This window comes from Gopherus evgoodei, chromosome 10 (genome assembly GCF_007399415.2).
Source record: "Gopherus evgoodei ecotype Sinaloan lineage chromosome 10, rGopEvg1_v1.p, whole genome shotgun sequence".
NCBI lineage: Eukaryota > Metazoa > Chordata > Testudines > Testudinidae > Gopherus > Gopherus evgoodei.
The window spans coordinates 51,373,103-51,391,209 of NC_044331.1; the positions used below are offsets into that span (position 1 = coordinate 51,373,103).

Below are 18,107 nucleotides of genomic sequence, written 5' to 3' on the forward strand. Positions count from 1 at the left end.
TTGACTTCAATAGGCACCTGATTGGGACCTTGTTACCACACGGCTGCACTGGGGTAGTTGGGGGTACTGGTGAGCAGATTCAGATCATTCCACTTTGGATTTTTAAAGGACCCTAATGGAGTTAGATGCCTAAATCCCACTCAAATTCAATGTGAGTTAGGTATCTAACTCTCCTAGGGTCCTTTGCCAATCCCACCCTTTGAGAGCGACAGGCTCTATGAGCCCTTCACTGCTGAAAGATTGGCTGCATGCATCACAACCTTTTTCAATGGATTGGCCTGGGTAGCTCTTGTTAGCTTTGCTTTTCAACACTATCATAAACACATGCAATTCCTCACCTTAAGAGAATAAAAATACTGTGCCACATTCCTACTGTGCTATTAAATTCCTGCAAGGTACAGGGCTATGGAAAGGCCAAGTGAAATCATTCATTCCCAGGCATTCTTACTACAGTCCCAACCATAATCACCCAGTATGTGCAAAAATTAACTCCTAGAGAGCAGGACCTACTTCTGATCTCCTTGGTGTTCTTGAAAGTGAGCAAGTGTGGCCAATGGCTTCCTGTGGCGTGGAGACAATGCCTTGGATTGCTTGGCACACAACTCTTCTAGCTTTTCCATGAGCCTACTTTGAGATCTAGCAATCAAGGCCTCTATGGATGAACAGAGATGACAGAGAACTATTTACTACAGTCTTGTTGTTATAAGAAGAGCCTCCAACTTCCCCTTTCGTGCCTTATCACTTTCTCTACAGAGTGTCACAGACACAAGAGTGGTAAGGAGTGTATTGCTAGGTAGCGGCAGTCAAAATCTGGTTTCCCTTCAAAACCAGGCCAATAGTTTAATTTTTAAAGAAACTTAAAAAAACCTATGCGTAAGGTTCTAATGGTCTATCCTTCCTTTGCTCCTGACTGCCAGCACTCAGCTTGTGCCACGGCATTCCCTGAAAGCTGGCCTCTGGAGTGCTGATATAGCATGACAGGACAGATAAATAGGGCCAGATTCAGCAGGGAATAGAAAAGAACATAAACCAGTGTAATTTACACCTTCTTCTGCCTCCTTGTCAAGCCACTTACACTGACTTACAGTCCCTTGGGTCAGTGTAAAGAAACGCAACTTACACCCATATACCCTTCCACTTGGAATTTGGGCTATGGCATCCAGTAGGAAAGACAGGATGGACTGTTACAGTGTTAATTGAAGAAGACTTAGACACATAAACAGAGGGAGACAGGACAGGGAGAAGGTAAATTGGGGAGAGGAGAACTGATGGTATTTACTTGACTCCCTGAAAATATTCCCTGTAAGGAATAATATACCCAGTCAGGGACCCACCCTGCTTGTTTCAGAGAGAGGAGCACAGAAACCTAACATGCCATTCTTCAAATATATACGATTTTACATAAAAACCTATATTAAAAGAACCCTAAGGTTGCAAAGTCAATCACTCAAATGTTGAAAAATTCCAATATTATGACTGACTATGCAATTTTAATTTAGCCCCATTGTGCATATGCCTTATGAGACAGCCTTTAGTGACATGATCACATGCTACTTTTTTCACAGGACCCCTGCCTCATTCAGCAATTGCAGGGAAAGTTCTATTAAGCACATGAAGTCAGGGGCAGGGCCAGCTCCAGGCCCCAGTGCGCCAAGCGCGTGCTTGGGGTGGCATGCCGCAGGGGGTGCTCTGCTGGTTGCCGGGAGGGCGGCAGGCGGCTCCGGTAGACCTCTTGCAGGCGTGCCTGCGGAGGGTCCGCTGGTCCCGCGGCTCCGGTGGAGCTTCCGCAGGCATGCCTGTGGGAGGTCCACTGGAGCTGCGGGACCAGCGGACCCTCTGCAGGGACACCTGCGGGAGGTCCACTGGAGCCGCGGAACCGGCGAGCGGCAGAGCGCCCCCTGTGGCATGCCGCTGTGCTTGGGGCGGCGAAATGGCTAGAGCCGGCCCTGGTCAGGGGTTACGGCATGCTCAGTCACACTGTGGGGATGATGCATGCGCAGTATGCAGGAGTGGTGAGGAAATGGAGCATACCTAGCAAAGTTGGAATCTTCAGAGAATTTAGGGGCCAAACTCTAAGAAGTCTCTACTGAGCATATGCAAATTGAAATTTTTCAAAGGCTTAGCCAAATTTGGCTAATGTTCTCTGGGACAGCAAAAGATATTCCTATCACCAGAGTGACAACCCCTCCAAATTTCAAGTCTTGCTCCAAAGCATGGAAGTTCTAGTGCTTCTCAACAAAACAACTGCAAGACATTTTTTTTTAAACACAAACAAAACATATTTTCCCTACTCTCGTTCTTGGCAGCAGCTTAACCTTTTTTGATGAAACTTTAAAAAAAGAAAAGAAAAAAGAAATTTAGCCTGAGGCAAACACCCAGCATGGGAAATTTCAGCCCAAATGCTTAAAGTCTGACAAAATTATAAATAACTGAAAACAGGGTCTTTTAATAGAAAACATCAGGCAACATTAACTACAGTGGCACTACCAGCTCCGTCTGTATTAGTAAGTTGCAATAATCAACCCTGGATGTCACAAATACATAGATTACCAAGGATGGGTCTGAGTCTGACAGTACGTGGAGCAATCTTCTGGCCCAGTGGCAGATGGAAGTGTGCTGGGTTTTTTTGCCATGATTGAGTACTAATGTAACCTACCAAAACAAACACTTAGGGTAGATCTACACTACACACTAAGCCTGAGAACCAGGTCCAGCAATTGCAAACCCAGCTTTACGATGCAGTGTGGACGCTCAAGCATGGACTTGTAAACACCTAGTCCCACAAACCTGGGTTTACAATGCAGTTTAGACATACTCAATGATACTGCATTAGCAACCCCAGGAGGGCACCTCCACAGCTATTTCCAAGTGATGTAAAATACAAATTTCACTGCAGAATCTTCAAACAGAGATTTCAGCCCTGGGTTTCAAAGTGCCTAGCCCTGTGACTCCCCTCTTTGGATTTAGGTTTAATGATGAAGAACAAAAAGGGAATGATCCTGAGATGCAAGTGGAAATGCAAAAGAAGAAACTGAATTTGTCTGAACTGCTCTCTTCATCTGTGATGGGCAATGTCACAATGAAAACTACAACTCAAAGTCTAATCAATGCACAGACCATTAGGTTAAGAGGTCTAGAGAGGGTGGAAGTAGACAAGTGGGTCCCCCAAATGCTTAACCTTGAGATTTCTGCTGATTCTATTTACATCAAGAGAGCACTGTATGTATCCACAAGAACTCTTAAAGCAGGTAGATGTTAGCACTTACAGAACAATCATGTTTGAGATCATGGACAACGCAGATAAGGGTCACATCTTAAACTATAGACCTATACAGTCATCCTCTTCCCAGATTTTTAGTTGTTATTCAGGCAAAATGCTTTTTCCTCCTCCTCACCCTGAGAAGGATATCAACGTAACATAACCAGGGCCTCCATTTTCTTTCCTACTAAGCTTTAGCTTTGCAATGGCATAAGGAGTACCTTTTCTAAGTATCTTTTGGAGGAATAATAATTTATGGTTCATTTGCAGACCTTGGGCCAGATCTACAAAGGTACTTAGGCATATAAAGAAGCAGATAGGTGCTTTTCTCAATCCCACTAAGCACCTACATGAGACAGATGCCTAATTCTTATTTGCTTTCAACAGAGGTTAGGCGCCTAACTCACTTAGGTGCCTAACTCACACTTAGGCACTTGTTAGACACCTAGGGAGATTACCTGCATCTTTAAACACCTAAATAACTTTGCAAATCTGCCCCCTTGCAAATGGTGCTGGACAGTACAGAAACTTAAGGGACCACAAGAATGATTCAATCAATCTTTCCAAAAAATAAAAATAAAAAAATCAGACACCTTGAAGTTTGGAATGGGGAGAATTTTGTTTTTTAATTGTTTCTGACACTTTTTTAAATTTGCTCTTTAAAGTTCAGTGACTAAAGATGACAGCGTGGGGCTCCATTTTCATTGTGCATCATTGAGTTCCAGATCAAATCTGATAAGCTTGCAAGTAATAAGCTTATTTTCCTACCTGCTACTCCTGCAGACTCAGCCTGGGACCTCAGAGTCAGACTTTCCTTCTCTTACATGGTCACCTGTAATAAAGTTTCTACAAGCCAACGTGGGCCCCCAGTGACATCTGTGCAACCCCATTAGCCCTCAGTGGGTTTCCATGGGAATAACTGAGGGTCTAATTCAGAGAAACTGGGGTGGCAGAGTTGTGTATCTTGACAGAAAGAATGAAGCAATATGAACATGTCTCCAGCTCTGCAGAGAAGATGGGGCCCAGTCTTCAAGGACTTTCAGAGCAATAAGTCCTCAGCTGAGAGCTGCAGGCTTGAGACATGTCTACTCTACATCTGACAACAAGCCTCCCAGCCAAGGGCGACAGATTTGTGCTAGCAGGCTAAAAAAAAGCTGTGTAAACATTGCTTTGACATTGCAGCTCAGGCCAGAGGTCAGCGCTCTTAAGGGGTGAGGAATCTGGCACGTGGTGTAGCAATGGCAATGTCATTCACTGAAATTTGGCCTGGCCACCCCTTTATTAGGATAGGGTAGTGGTTGGGCCAAATATGAATGAGTGCACTGAAACCCAGTGTACCAGGTCACATCTCTGCTCACTGAAATTTGGACCAGCTGCCCCTAAGCAGCACTATGTGCCAGGTCAAAACACCCAGAGCAGGGAACCATGCCCATGCCTGCAGGACAGGAGCCACTGCTAAGCGGGGAGTGTGGGGTAAGCTCATTTTCCAATCCCTTCCTCCCCCCACCTGTAGGCCTGCACCCACCATTTGGGAAACACTAGTAACAAAATATTCCAGTTAAAATTCCCAACTAAATGGAAAAATCTCAGGTAACAGAAATATTATCAGCAGGAATGGCACCTACCACCTGCTGGTTAGTGTGGAGGGGACTCTAAAGTTATGGGAACCAGACAGTTATGTGCCGTTGTTATAATAATAGGTGCCTTTAGAGGAAGTGTGTATGAGCAATTGGCGGTGTGAGTTGTCATAGCTCCATGGAAGCTGATGGAGCTATGTTGATTTACACCAGTTAAGGACCAACTGGGCCAATACGTTTCTCTTTTAAGATAATTAACAGGCTGGTTCTAGGATGGCATCAAGAAAAATAATCTTTCACCTGGTACTATTTTTCATGTTGCTTCAAAAGGCCATAGCTGTTAGAAGTGAGTATAAATGAACATACAGAGTAGGGGACACGGGGAGTGTGATCGTGCTCCCCCTAGGAGATAATGGACACCCTAGTCCTAGAACAATTGCTACAGAGTCTTCCCAAGAATATCTGAGTCTGGGTCAGGCAACAATCAGCCAAGTACAGTCGATGCAACCGTCAAGCTGACTGAGGAATGCAGGGAGACAGACATCCCCCGAAAGGAGGGCCGACTCTATAAGGACAGAGTAGCAGAAGAAACCAAGGGAACCCCTCCCCAGGAAAGGCTCAGAGAAGAAGAAGAAGGAGGAACCCTGAGGAGCTCCCAGTAGAGACAGTGTGATCATTTGCTGGCAGTGTGGGTGGCCAGGACATAAAAAGGGAGACTGCCCAGACATGGAATGTGGGTGGCCCGAATTTCGTAGCTGGACTAATGCTGGGGGTGGGAAAGGGGGCAGAGGCTGTCCACCATCCCGGTGAGGGTGGGGAGGAAACCCCAGAGGGGCCTGATGGATACTGCTTCAGCCTGCTTGCTCATCCAGAGGGAGCTGATAAAACCACACTGGATAATTCCAGGTGCACAGATGGCCCTGGAGTGTATCCACAGGGACAGAAGATACTGCCCAGGTGCCTCTAGAACTGTGTAGCAGCTTTAAATGGGAGTGGGTTGGGGTAGTAGAGGAGTTACCATACCCCACTGTGTTGGGTATGGACTGTGGCCCTCCCCCTGGAGGGAAAAGGAAAGGTTCCCCAAAGAAGGGGGTGGAGATCCCTAAACAGAGAGGCCTCAGCAGGAAGAGGAGCAGGGTCCTTGGAGAAGCGAACACTGAAACCCTAGACAACAAAGCCCAGATAGGGTAGAAAGAGAGGGAGGAGGTGTGGGGGAGATGGCTATCTAAGCCCCTTAGTGGGAAAAAAGGGGCAACTGGAGCGCCCCACAATGCAACTCTCAGGAGAGGAGATGTGGACTCTGCTTGGTGGTTTGGGAGAACCTGAGGCTCAGGGTGTCCTGGAGAAGGTCGGGATGGACCCCGACCCCCAACTGGAAGAAAAGGAGATAAAGGTAAAGGGACGCCCACAGGGGTGCAACTGATGTGAGGACTTGTGAGTGGTGGCAGAGCTATAGAGGCATAGGGGAGGGGGAGGGATGAAGGAACCCCACAAAAAGCATGCTGGGGATCACCCAGAAGGGGAGAGACTCTCTGAGCCAAATCCCACCAGTAGGGGGCAGACAGGATGAGGAAGGACGAACCTGGCAGTTCATAAGTGGGGGAGGTGTGTGCAGGGTGCTGGCTAAGAAACTTTGAGCCAGGCTCTATCACACCAGCTCCAATCAAGGAAGGGGAATTGGAGCTGGCTGACTAAGCCAGGCCTGACTGGCAAATGGGGAACAGCTGCCAGACACGTTAGCCAGGGGCTACATAAAGGATGGCAGGAAAGAAGCCAGGGAGAAAGAAGGAAAGGGAGAAGCCAGGGAGCTGGAGCTCATCCGTGCTGGCTGCAGGAGTTAGCAGTCCCTGGGGCTGTGATATTGACGTTGTTTGTAACTAGAAGGTGATACGAAAGTAAACTGAAATAAAGAGCATGAGTGATTGCACCAACGCAGAGGTCTCTGGATGGTTTGTGGATGCATCAGAGGCAGCAGCTAGAGGGTCCCTGCTGCATTTGTTACATCCATGAAGAGTTTGGATCCCTTGAACAGTAGGTCTTCAACCGTCGACTGTACTGGTTTTGAGAATCCTGACAGATGGAGCCAGAAAGCCTTCCTCATAACCACTGTGATTGCTATCAATCTTGCTGCTGAATCTGCAGAGTCAAGAGCAGCCTGGAGTTCTTCTTCTTCTTCAGCCCCCTGTTCTGAAGTTTCAGGTGGTCCCTGTGCTGCTGATAAGGGTGACTAGCTGTGTGCTAGCTCTGGGAAGGATGCCAGATCTATGTTGTGGTGGCGGATATGCTGTCCATTGGCTCCAAAATGGCCATTGGGGTGGGAAAGACACAGGTGGCAGCTGGGGATGCCCATACCAGGGTTGGTCCTGAAGGTCTGCCAGGCAGGTCTTGCACGGAGGGGTAGGTGTAGTGGGAGCAGCCACAGGGAGGAATGTTGTGGAGAGTGCATGATAACATTGTCTTCATCTTTATCCTTGCTCGAGAATTGTGGAGTGGAAAGAGGTGGAGAGCTGGATTGACTAGGTATTGTGAGAACCATCGGTGCTGAGGATGGGACATTCTGGTATAGAGGAAATGGTGAGGTCTTTTTGGTGAAGGAATTGTTGCAAAGTGGATGCCATCTGTACTGTCGGTGTGGTAGGAATCAGTACAAGATGCTGAAACCTGCCAGTCAGTGCTGATGTGTGACTGGAGTGCGCAATGTCTGTACTTGGCGGTGCCATCAGCTGTGGGGGTGCTGAGTGTTTAGTCATCTCTGGCAGTACTGCAGCTTGCATTTTCATTTTCCCCTTGGTGCCTGTGTCCAAGCTCAGCTGCTTGGCAACTTTCGTTTTCTTGGTACCGAAGGTGTCAGAGGGTCCTGTTGTTTCAGCCATTGGAATGGTTGATGCAGTTGGTCCTGAGAGTGTTTGCCTGCTAGAGGAATGCATTTTCTTGGCCAACTCCAGAGTCAGGATCGTGATACCCTGTTTTTTGCCTCCTTCTTGGTGGGTTGATCAGAAGCCTGGGCTGTGGAAGAAAGGCCCTTGTCAGAGGCTATAGTTTGTGATCTCTGGCCAGGAGGGGTGTGTATCTCAGGCTAAGATGTTGGACGGAGAGACTTCTCCATGAGGAGAAGTTTAAGTTGGAGATCTCTTGCCTTCCTGGTGTGGGCTTTGAGGTTGTGACAGTGAGAGCACTTCACTGTCTCAGCGAGACACATATCGCAGGACACACTCAGAGGTATAGAAAGCCTGCAGATAAGGCAGCATTTGAATACGGGGGAGTCAGCCATGCCCTTAGGGAACGTACTCTCCCCATAAGGGAGGTATGATTACTGTGCTGCAATGGTAAAAACAGAAACCTACAGCCTTGTGAAGAAAATGTTTTTTCTTTTGAGAAGACAAAAGGATGGGGATAAAGTAATAAAGATAACTAATCTAACTAGAAGAAAACCTAAAAGCTAGGGGAAACTATGTTACTCAGAAAGCTGAGAGGTGCTGCTAGTTGCTCCAACTCGAGCCAACCACGGTACAGAAGGAACTGAGGGAGGGCTGGTCGCACAGCACCAGTTAATCGCCTGAAGCGGTGCAAGACGGGGACTGTGCATGTGTGACCCAACCACACACTGCTACCACAAATCTCCAATTACAAGCACAGGGGTGCACAAACACCTAAAGTGGAACACCCATAGGGACATCACTCAAAGAACTACTCCAATTTCCAGTGACACTAAGTGTTTAAATTGCACTTACCAATTGATTGTATTTAACTATATTCCATGGGCCACTACCCACCTTTACTCCCCAGGCATAGGGCTGGTACCTTCTCAGAGTTTAGAAACCTGATCCAGTTTGGGCCTGGGTATTAAGTAAGAAGGCCTCTTTCCATGTCTTCCAGCATGCCATAGCCCCAAGAGGGAATGCCCATCTCCCTAGGCAGCTAATGTATGGGGAACAGAAGGTGCTAGCTGGGTGCTCATGCTACTCCTTTCCAAAGGCTAAAATCTACACACATCTGCTGAAGTTGCACTGCAGGAGAAGTGGAACACTGAAGGATGACACTGCACAGTGGCTCCTAGAGACCTCCATCCTGTAGTTCTGGAGTGGGCAAGAAGGAACAAGTCATAGTTGATATACTACTTCTTTAAAAAGCAGCAGCTGCCCCATGAAATGTGTTGCACACTGTCCAGCTGCCTGAATGGATAGAACCACAACTCCTAGGCAATATGGCCCCACGTGGGATGGACAGAAGTTAGCAGAGACATGACCCCAGTCTATAGGCTCAGTGGGACAAATTCAGCCTTGGTGTGTATCTGTTTCAATCAACAGGCTTAAACCAGGGTTGCATCTGGCCCAGTACCTTTGACACAGATTAAGGAAGGGAATTGTTCATTCTCAGAACATGGCCGGCTAAGAAACAATGGTCTCACAATAAAGGAAAGTTCAGGTTAGAAATAAAAATTCTTAAGTGTAAGAGAAGTTAAACAGAGGGATAGATGTTCAAGGCACCATCAATATAGACAGGCAAGGAGAAGTTAGAGAGAATGACATAGGCGAGAACAGAGGTCAGTTCTGGTGTGCCCTACTCTGAGAGGATTGTCTTTACACAGTTTCAGCTAGTTAACATTGATTTTGTAATGTTACTATGATCCTTTGAAGGAAGAGCAGGCTCCTCTGAGTGAGTTCTACTGTCTTTCTGCTCCTCCAGGTCCTCAAGAATCTTGTCTAGATCCCACTTCTCGATATCCTGAAAGAATGAAACCAATGGTGAGGGAAAATTCATCCCCAAGTGGTTATTACAAAAGGTAAAAGTCACAAAGGCCTATACTCCATGGGATAAGTTCTCCTGAGTACCTTCACCATGCAGAAGTACTTGAATGCATGAACAGCATATGGACACCTGCCTTCCTGAACTCCACCCGTGTCATGTTGCTGTCATTCCCCAGAAGAAGACCCTGTACTCCACTGGGCATATGGGTCCTTCAGGATGGACCTACAAAACTGGACATAGCTATCTAGAAGAGGGAAACTACTGCCTGGTGCCTCCCATTGTCTGCATTCCACTGTGACTGAGCAGATCTGATGTGACTAAGTGCTAAGAGAGCCTAGCTGGAGGGACTGATGCTCAACATAAGAGTGGAGGAGCTTCCTGCCCTATCTGAAGAAGCTGCTGAGTCTGGGATGGATGTGGTAATATGGACTGAATCAGCACCTCCTCAGGGTCAGAAATACAAGACCCCTCCCTCTAATATCCACCTGACATCCCCCTCTGCTTACTGTCCCCCAACCTATAACTTCAACAGCTAATCACATGCTAGAGTCCCTAACTCCTGGTCCCTCTTTCCCTCTCATGTCCATCAGGAACACCAGATCCAGTCCAAGTCTCAGTGAAATGTTAACACCATGTTTCCTATCAGATAATGTATCTATCCCACTTTCCACACGCACTTCTGCAAGGGGCTCCTCCTTTCAGGATCACTGACCCCTATAAAAATAGACTAAGAAAGAATCATGACAGCGGAGAGAAAGTCAGGTGGATCAGGCCATCTTCTCTTCCAAGAGAAAGGATACAGAGCCTGATCCTAAGAGGTGCTGAGCACTTGTAACTTCCACTGATTTCAAAGGGAACTGTGGATCCTCAGCAACTTTCCGGATGAGGCATGTAGCCCCCTCCCTTGATTTTCTCCCTGTTCTACTCTTACTTAAAGGCAGATGGCTTCCTGACCTAGAAACACTATTTCTACATCACAGCCAGCAGCAAGCTGGATCTCAGAATTGGTTGTCCAATAAGAAATTGGGATGACCTCAAATTATTCATCACCATATATAATTAGCTATGTGCACTCTTCCCACAGTTCAGGCTAGAGAGCAGCTAGCTACTTGGAGCCAGAGGAGAAAGTTAGCAAAGCAGCAGGCCAGGCAGGCCACCATCCTCTTCCTCTCCTTTTCAGTGAAAAGAGAGAGTTTTCAACTGCAACCTTAGATCAAATGTGCTGGTCAACCAATGCACCCAGAATTTGTAAGCAGAGACCAGCAGCTTGGCAAGCAAACACTAAAGCCCAAAGGTATCTAAACACCTTTGAGGAGCTGGGCCTAAATATTTGCATACCCTTTCTTCAGACCAGGTTTGTGTTTTCCTGGGCTGCTAGATAGTAAGTTGTTTCCCAGCATGCAAACAGCCATCCTGGGTCTGCGCTGGAATTCATGGCATATCAGTGGCTCGCTGAAGTTCAACATTCACAGCTCTTTACTTTATATACTGAGGAGAATCATCATCTGGTGGCTAAATATCAGGAAATGTCAGAATTTACCGACTCGTCTCAAAGCCTTCCCTGGGCTTAAAAATGCAAATACCAAAATACCCAACTTGCCCACAATGCTCGCTTTATTATATTACCAGTCATTTACAGAGAGCTTTTCATACAGAATGCGCCTGTGCTGACTGTGACTTAAGGCATAACATTAATTAAAAGTATACCTGCCTAAAGTAAAGACACTAGGCCCGGATCCTTCATTATGATCTACATGGGTACACCACTGCATCCATCCTATTGATATCAATGTATGCCATCTGAGCATAATGAATTGCAGGATCCTAGCCTAAATTGTATTAAAAACTAATATACAGAAGAAGCCAACAGCTGACTACTCCCTAATTATAAAACCAGGTCAGTATTTTGAAGATCCAACTTAGGTAACTATTTTTGAAAATTTAGTCCTTATACAGTTACTCATTTATGGCATAAGAACATAATAATGGCCATTCTGGGTCAGACCAATGGTTCATCTAGCCCAGTATCCTGTCTTCCGACAGTTGCCAATGCCAGGTGCTTCAGAGGGAATGAACAGACCAGGCAATCCTTGAGTGATCCATCCTGTTATCCAATTCCAGCTTGTGCCAATCAGAGGCTAGGGACACCCAGAGCACGGGATTATACACCTTACCATTTTGGCTAATAGCAATTGATAGACCTATCCTTCATGAACTTATCTAATTCTGTTTTGAATTCTGTTATAGTTTTGGCCCTCACAACATCCCCAACAATGAATTTCACAGGGTGACTGTGTGTTGTATGAAGTACTGTACTTCCTTAGTTTGTTTTAAACCTGCTGCCTATTAATTTAATTGGGTGACTCCTGGTTCTTGTGTAATGTGAAGGGATAAATTACATTTCCTTATTCATTTTCTCCATACCATTCATGATTTTATAGACCACTATCAGACCTTTTTAGGCATCTTTTTTCCAAGCTAAAAAGGCCTAGTCTTTTTAATCTCTCCTCATACGGAAGCTGTTCCTTACCCCTATCATTTTTATTGCCCTTCTCTGCACCTTTTCTAATAGTAATACATCTTTTTTCAGATGGGCTGACCAGAACTGCATGCAGTATTCAAGGTGTGGATTTATATAGTGACATTAGGATATTTTCTGTCATTTTATCCATCCTTTCCTAATGGTTCCTAACATTCTGTTCGTTTTTTTGACAGCCTGCACGCTGAGTAGATGTTTTCAGAGAACTAGCCACAATGACGTCAAGATCTCTTTCTTGAGTGGTAACAACTAATTTAAATCTTATTTTGTATGAGTAACAGGATCAGGCACTTAACAAGAAAGAACTTGCATATTGATTTTTCTCCCCCACTGAAACATATTTTCAAATTTCATAAAAATAATAGCATCAGGACAATGACTATTTAAAAATATTGATGTCATTTTGAAAAGGAAGTTGGCTGTCAGTGCTAGTCACAGCATTGCAATTACACCACATACACACAGCTTCATTCTAATATTGCAGGTTGTCACTAAAAGTCTGGTTAAAGACAGAAGTCTGATGATGGCTACAAACTGAAACTTGTGTCAGTGATATGAAGCTAGTCATGGCTCAGCAGCTCCTACTGAGAATTCTTGCTCTGGAAAGAGTGAGGAGCATCTCTCAAGAGGGAGTGACAGACAGACAATGGAGGTTATCATAATGAGAACTGTGTTAGATATCAGCACTGATACAGTTTTACCAAAGGATCTCAGTGAAAGCTCTGAATTTACATATTTGCTGTAATTATGGTGTAATTGGCAACCAGCTTCTTTTAAAATGATATTGCTAAATAAATATAAACATTGATCTATCATGTACATAATTATATTGTCAGGTCCACTCCCGTACATCCTTACTCACATGAGCAAAGACTATTATAGGGTGTCCTATAAGACCCAGAGGCAAAGGAGCTAAGGGTTTGCAGGATTTGACTGATAATAAAAGAGATGACTTGTGAAAAAGTCAGTCTATTAGATATGCCTCTTTAAGTGAGTTACTATGGCCCCAAACCAAAGCACAGATTTAATTTTAAGCCTGAGTAGTTCCATTGACTTCAATGGGGCTTTTCGTGATTAAAGTGAGATAAGCGGTTAACTACCTTTAGGAACTGTGGATTAAATAGGGACTAGTTTTCAAAATCAGGTTGTAAACAGACAGGTCACCTCCCACATACCCCCTTGTGGCCATGGATGGCCCTGCAACAGGATGGCCCTTCCTCACTTTTCCCCTCAAGGGCCTTCTTCAATAACTCACAAATCCCTTTGCCTTTCTCAGGTTCTCATTTATTAAATTAATCAATACTCAGAAGAGAAGTTCTCAAGTCTATCCGTTTACCCTCTTATCAGGTCACCCCCAGGCCTCTCATACCTGTAGTCTCACATTTCTCTGGCGGAGCCTACTTGCTCACAGTCACAGCAGCCTCTGTACTCCACCCAACTTCCCCATCCCCAAGCTTCCTGCTGCTGTTTACAGAGGAATCAGTTGATTTCTGCTCAGGTGTGCCTCCTTAGTAACTAGGGTCAGCTGATCCCAGGCTTCTATCCCTTAACACGCAAACCACTTTATTACACATGTGCATAAGCAGGGCCTGCTCCAGTGTTTTTGCCGCTCCAAACAGGAGGAAGAAAAAAAAAAGCCGCAATTGGCACTTCTACCGCTGCCACTTCATTCTTCGGTGGCAATTTGGCAGCAGGTCCTTCCCTCCAAGAGGGACTGAGGGACCCACCACCAAATTGCTGCTGAAGACCTGGACATGCCGCCCCTTTCCGTTGGCTGCCCCAAGCACCTGCTTGCTGCAGTGGTGCCTGGAGCCGGCCCTGTACATAAGTTGTGTATACAAGGGCCTGATTCTGCTCTCTTACACTGAGGTAAAATCCACTGAACATGACGCTCCTTTCACTTATGCTGGTGCAAATCAAAAGTAACTCTACTGACATCAATGGGTTGTACTGGCGTAAAATGGATACTGAATGGAGAATCAGGTCCATTGACTTGAATGGAGCTACTCCTGAGAGCCACTGGTATGACTAAGATCAGAATTAGGCCCAAAAATGCTTGGACAAGGTCTAAGCAGGGAATTGCTGGTTCCAGCTAGGCAGCTCGGTGCACAAAAAGGCAAGTTAGTGTATACTATGCACATGCAGTTACGGTTATGTTTTGAGAGTGCGGTTTCGATACTGATTTTTGTAAAATTTGTCCTGTAAAGTTTGTGGCATGTTTGGGAATCTGTACTTTGACCTCACTGAAGGCTCTGAACAGAAACCCAAAGGCTCTCATGGTAGTTAGCCACCAGGCAATGTATTTTAATTTATGAAATAAAGAACTGTTAATTTTCTATTGTAGCATACAGGTGGCTCTCTCATGAATGCAACACTGATCCTGAGGAGCTGGTAGACCAGAACAGCAGCAGCCAAGATCACGTTTCCCAGTCTGATTTCTCTCGGAATCACCAAACAAGAAGTTTCTGGTCCACTGACATTAAAATTCCTCTCGGACAATCATATTTCATCTGCAATTCCATGACAGCAGCAGGTCACTGACTCCACTAATTAAGCTTCAAAAACTGGTACCGCAATAAAAGAAATAGGGACGTTCTCAACACTCTTGATGCTATTGTCTGGTCATGACAAACATACCTCTCTTTACAATGTCAGAACTATTTGCAAACAGACGGCTAGAAAGTTCACCACACATTGCATCCACATCAGAGATTCTGTGCTCGGTGTCCTTGAACATGCCTGTTCTGATCAATGAGATTAACTTCCAACATGGCTTACTTGGACTGTAAACTCTTTAGGGCAGGACCTGCCTTTTTGTTCTGAGTTTGTACAACACCTATACCAGGGGGCCCTGGCCTTGACTGGAGCTCCTAGGTGCTACTGCAATACAAATTTATAATGAAATGGTGTGTGCATAATTGGACATTCATGTCCTCTTATTGTCAATGAACATTCCGCATCTAATATGTTGTCCACCATGCTAGACACCTAAGCAATCACTGCAGAACTGTTTGCCCCACCTACCTGCAATGAAAAGAGCATCAGCCCTTGAGGGTGTTCAGCTGAAGTGGCTCCTTGCTCATTTTCTGCTTGAGTGATTCTTTCTAGATTGTCACTGATAGTGTCCAATGGTGATTTTGTTTTTAGCTCTGAATTGCCTCCATCTCCAGATGGTGCCTCTAAGGTCACCTTTGAGAGTATTTTTGTTTCTATCATCTTTCGTCTCTCTTGACTGTTGTTTGCATCTACAAAATATGGCTCTTTCATAGACAGTACTTTATTAATCCAAAAGCCTTCTGTTTCCCTGTCTTTTTCCTTGCCCAGTTCTTTCCCTCTGACAGTTTGATCTGTAGGATCTGCAAGGACTGCTCTCTGTTGGCTTGAAGTTTCTTCAGTCAGGTTAGCAAAAGCAGGTGTCTGATCTCTTACTAATGGTACATTTTCTCTTCGCACAGCTTGGGTAACATCCATTTCTTTCCAAAGAACTGAACTTTCTAGGTCTCCATTCCAGGTCTCTCTGGAGTGTCCCACAGATTCTAATATTTGCTATAGATACAGAAAATGCACCTCAGAAGAGACAATCATTCCCCTTACCAAAGCAATAAAGAGACATACAATAAACCAAGTAGAACTGATTGGCTGATGGAGGTTCAAATTGAGTGGGCATCTGGTAACTGCCTGGGTCAGGTCTCATCCCTGAGATTTGTTACAAAACAGAATGAAATTCATTTTGTAAAAACAGTAACTTTAGGAAGTGCTGGATGCACTTGAAGCCCATTTAGCCCTGTGCCTTGTTATCCCTGTGTTACTGCTTACATATAGATCCCAGCTCAATAAGAAATGTGATACAAGAAGCTGGTGTCCCAAGGCCAAAACACTGGAGCTGGCCAGCTCCCCAGATAGCTTTCTATAAACAGAGAGTTTCATCACTCCAGGTGCAAAGTAGTCCCTTTATCGATGAACAATTTTATGCCCAGATTTTAACATTATACAGTTACTTCTTGATATACCCACCCTAACTACTTCCTCTCTAGTTTCTATGTATGGAGTATGATGATTGGAGACATTTCACACAGTGAAAGGCTTGCAAGTTAATCTGCTGCATAGCCTTACTGTTAATGCTTGGATGATGTATGGCTTCACAGATCATCCTTTGGGTAGGAGCTGGTCAGCAGCTGTGGGACAATTATCTATTGTAGAAAGATTCATAGACTCAGTGTTCTACTTAACAAATCAGTGTCTCCTGCAATGCATACATCACAATTCCTGACAAGTACCCTGTTGCCTGCATCTCCACCTGTCAACTACTACTGCAAGGCAGCCATCATCATCATCGAGCAGTAGCTCATTCAAAACCAGGCTCATTTGATTTTGGGGACACTGAAGGGCTCCTTGGGAGAGAGTGGGACCAGGCCAGTGAGGGGAAGAAAGAGGGCCAGGTCCTTTGGGAGGGAGAGTGAGGATCCACGCTACAAGCAGCTAAAGAAAGGACCCACCCTCCCAACAGACAGTGGGCAGAGAGTAAGGAGATAACCAGAGGAACTGCAAGAAGGTGAGACAAAGAAAAGGGCCCAGATCCCAAGAATAGAGAGACAGTGAGCCTACAAAAATAGATGAGGAACAGAGAGAGAAAGAGAGAGACGCAGACCAAAGATGAGAAAAAGGGCCCAGGTACTTATATCACGCAGTGCAACCTAAATCTGCACTGTAATATTAAGCAGCTGCATTGCCAACAACCACAGAAAATATGGGCTGCAGTAGTACAGTCAGTAACCTGCATGTCTGGGTCTCCTGGAGAAAGATCTGTCAGTTCTTCCGACAAGTCAGGAATCAGATTGGGTAGATCTCGCTGGAAGATGAACAGCTCCCCATCTTCATCACAATCGGACTGTCATACAAAACAAAGACATGAAAGGAAGGGCCAGCACAATAATACAGATGTTTCATGAGGGCATAAGCCATTTTACTTCTTTATTTCATAGTTGGCTATGGTGTTGAGAGATATCCTGCCGAGTCATGTCGTCAGCGGAGTGTCAAGTACTCTACATCCAAAGGGCATGAGATAAACTCTCCCTTTGGTGATTTAGCACATTAATGGGCTTCAATTATAAGAGCTAGATAAAATATTGGTTACGAACCCATGGCAAAAGTCCCACTGATATCAGTGAGGACAAAACTAGGCAAGTATTGCAAAGCTTGAGAGGTACTGGGTATCTGCAAATCCTAGTGACTGCATCGCCCAGTGCAATATCTAGAATGTACAAGTAGAAACCATTCTTTACACCAAATGGAAGAATCAACCCCCCCACATCAGGCAGGCAGGCTCCCTCCAGCCTTCACTTTGCCTTTTATACCACAGTGCATATTATCTCCAGTAACTCTTTGTACCGGCAAATCCTGACTGCCTGGTGATATTATTTTTCCTCCCCCTGCACTGCAGCAGTTTGTTCTAATCTTACTGAAATGCACATTAGAGGTGGCCAAAGTGCCCCCACTGATTATATAACACAATCTGCCGCTGCCCTCTTCAATACAAGAACATACCACATCAAGATTACAGGTCTCAGGTGCAGCAGCGTCTCTTGTTGTGAGCAGACACGGTTCAGGTCAAGATGGAGCATTGCAAGCTGTGGCATGCAGTCTCGGTAGGCTGCAGTTTTGTATTAGATATGAGGGGTACTGCAATCAGCTCTACTTTATGTAAATTAAGGGCCATGGTCAAACTCCAGATAACACTTTGGTAGGATGGTTGCTCCAGATGCATAGAAATAAAGAATTTAGAGAATGTTTGTGTATGAAAGAGACTTTGGACTGACTTACTATGAAATTAATACGTGGCACCATGGTACAAAAAGATCTTTTCAGTCATACTGTTATTAGTCATTTGTTTCAATAGCACCTAGAAGCCCTGACTGAGACAGTCCCTGCTCTAACGATCTTACCATCTAAATAGACATGATAGACAAAGGGTGGGAAGGAAAAC

General features: G+C 45.2%; 1 protein-coding gene across 8 annotated transcripts in view; it reads right to left on the bottom strand.

Annotated features, from left to right (window-relative positions):
* Positions 1-18,107, bottom strand: part of C10H16orf71 (chromosome 10 C16orf71 homolog) — a 154,071-nt gene that overhangs the window by 131,469 nt on the left and 4,495 nt on the right. For 7 of the 8 annotated variants that reach the window (XM_030578609.1, XM_030578606.1, XM_030578608.1 and 4 more), the window contains exons 3-6: positions 16,899-17,012; positions 15,149-15,670; positions 9,459-9,561; positions 511-652 (exon numbers count right to left, since the gene is read on the bottom strand). In XM_030578609.1, coding sequence (XP_030434469.1) covers positions 511-652; positions 9,459-9,561; positions 15,149-15,670; positions 16,899-17,012 — 881 coding nt within the window. Of the gene's footprint in view, positions 1-510; positions 653-9,458; positions 9,562-15,148; positions 15,671-16,898; positions 17,013-18,107 lie in introns of those variants that run through there. The other variant, XM_030578613.1, reaches the window with a different exon arrangement.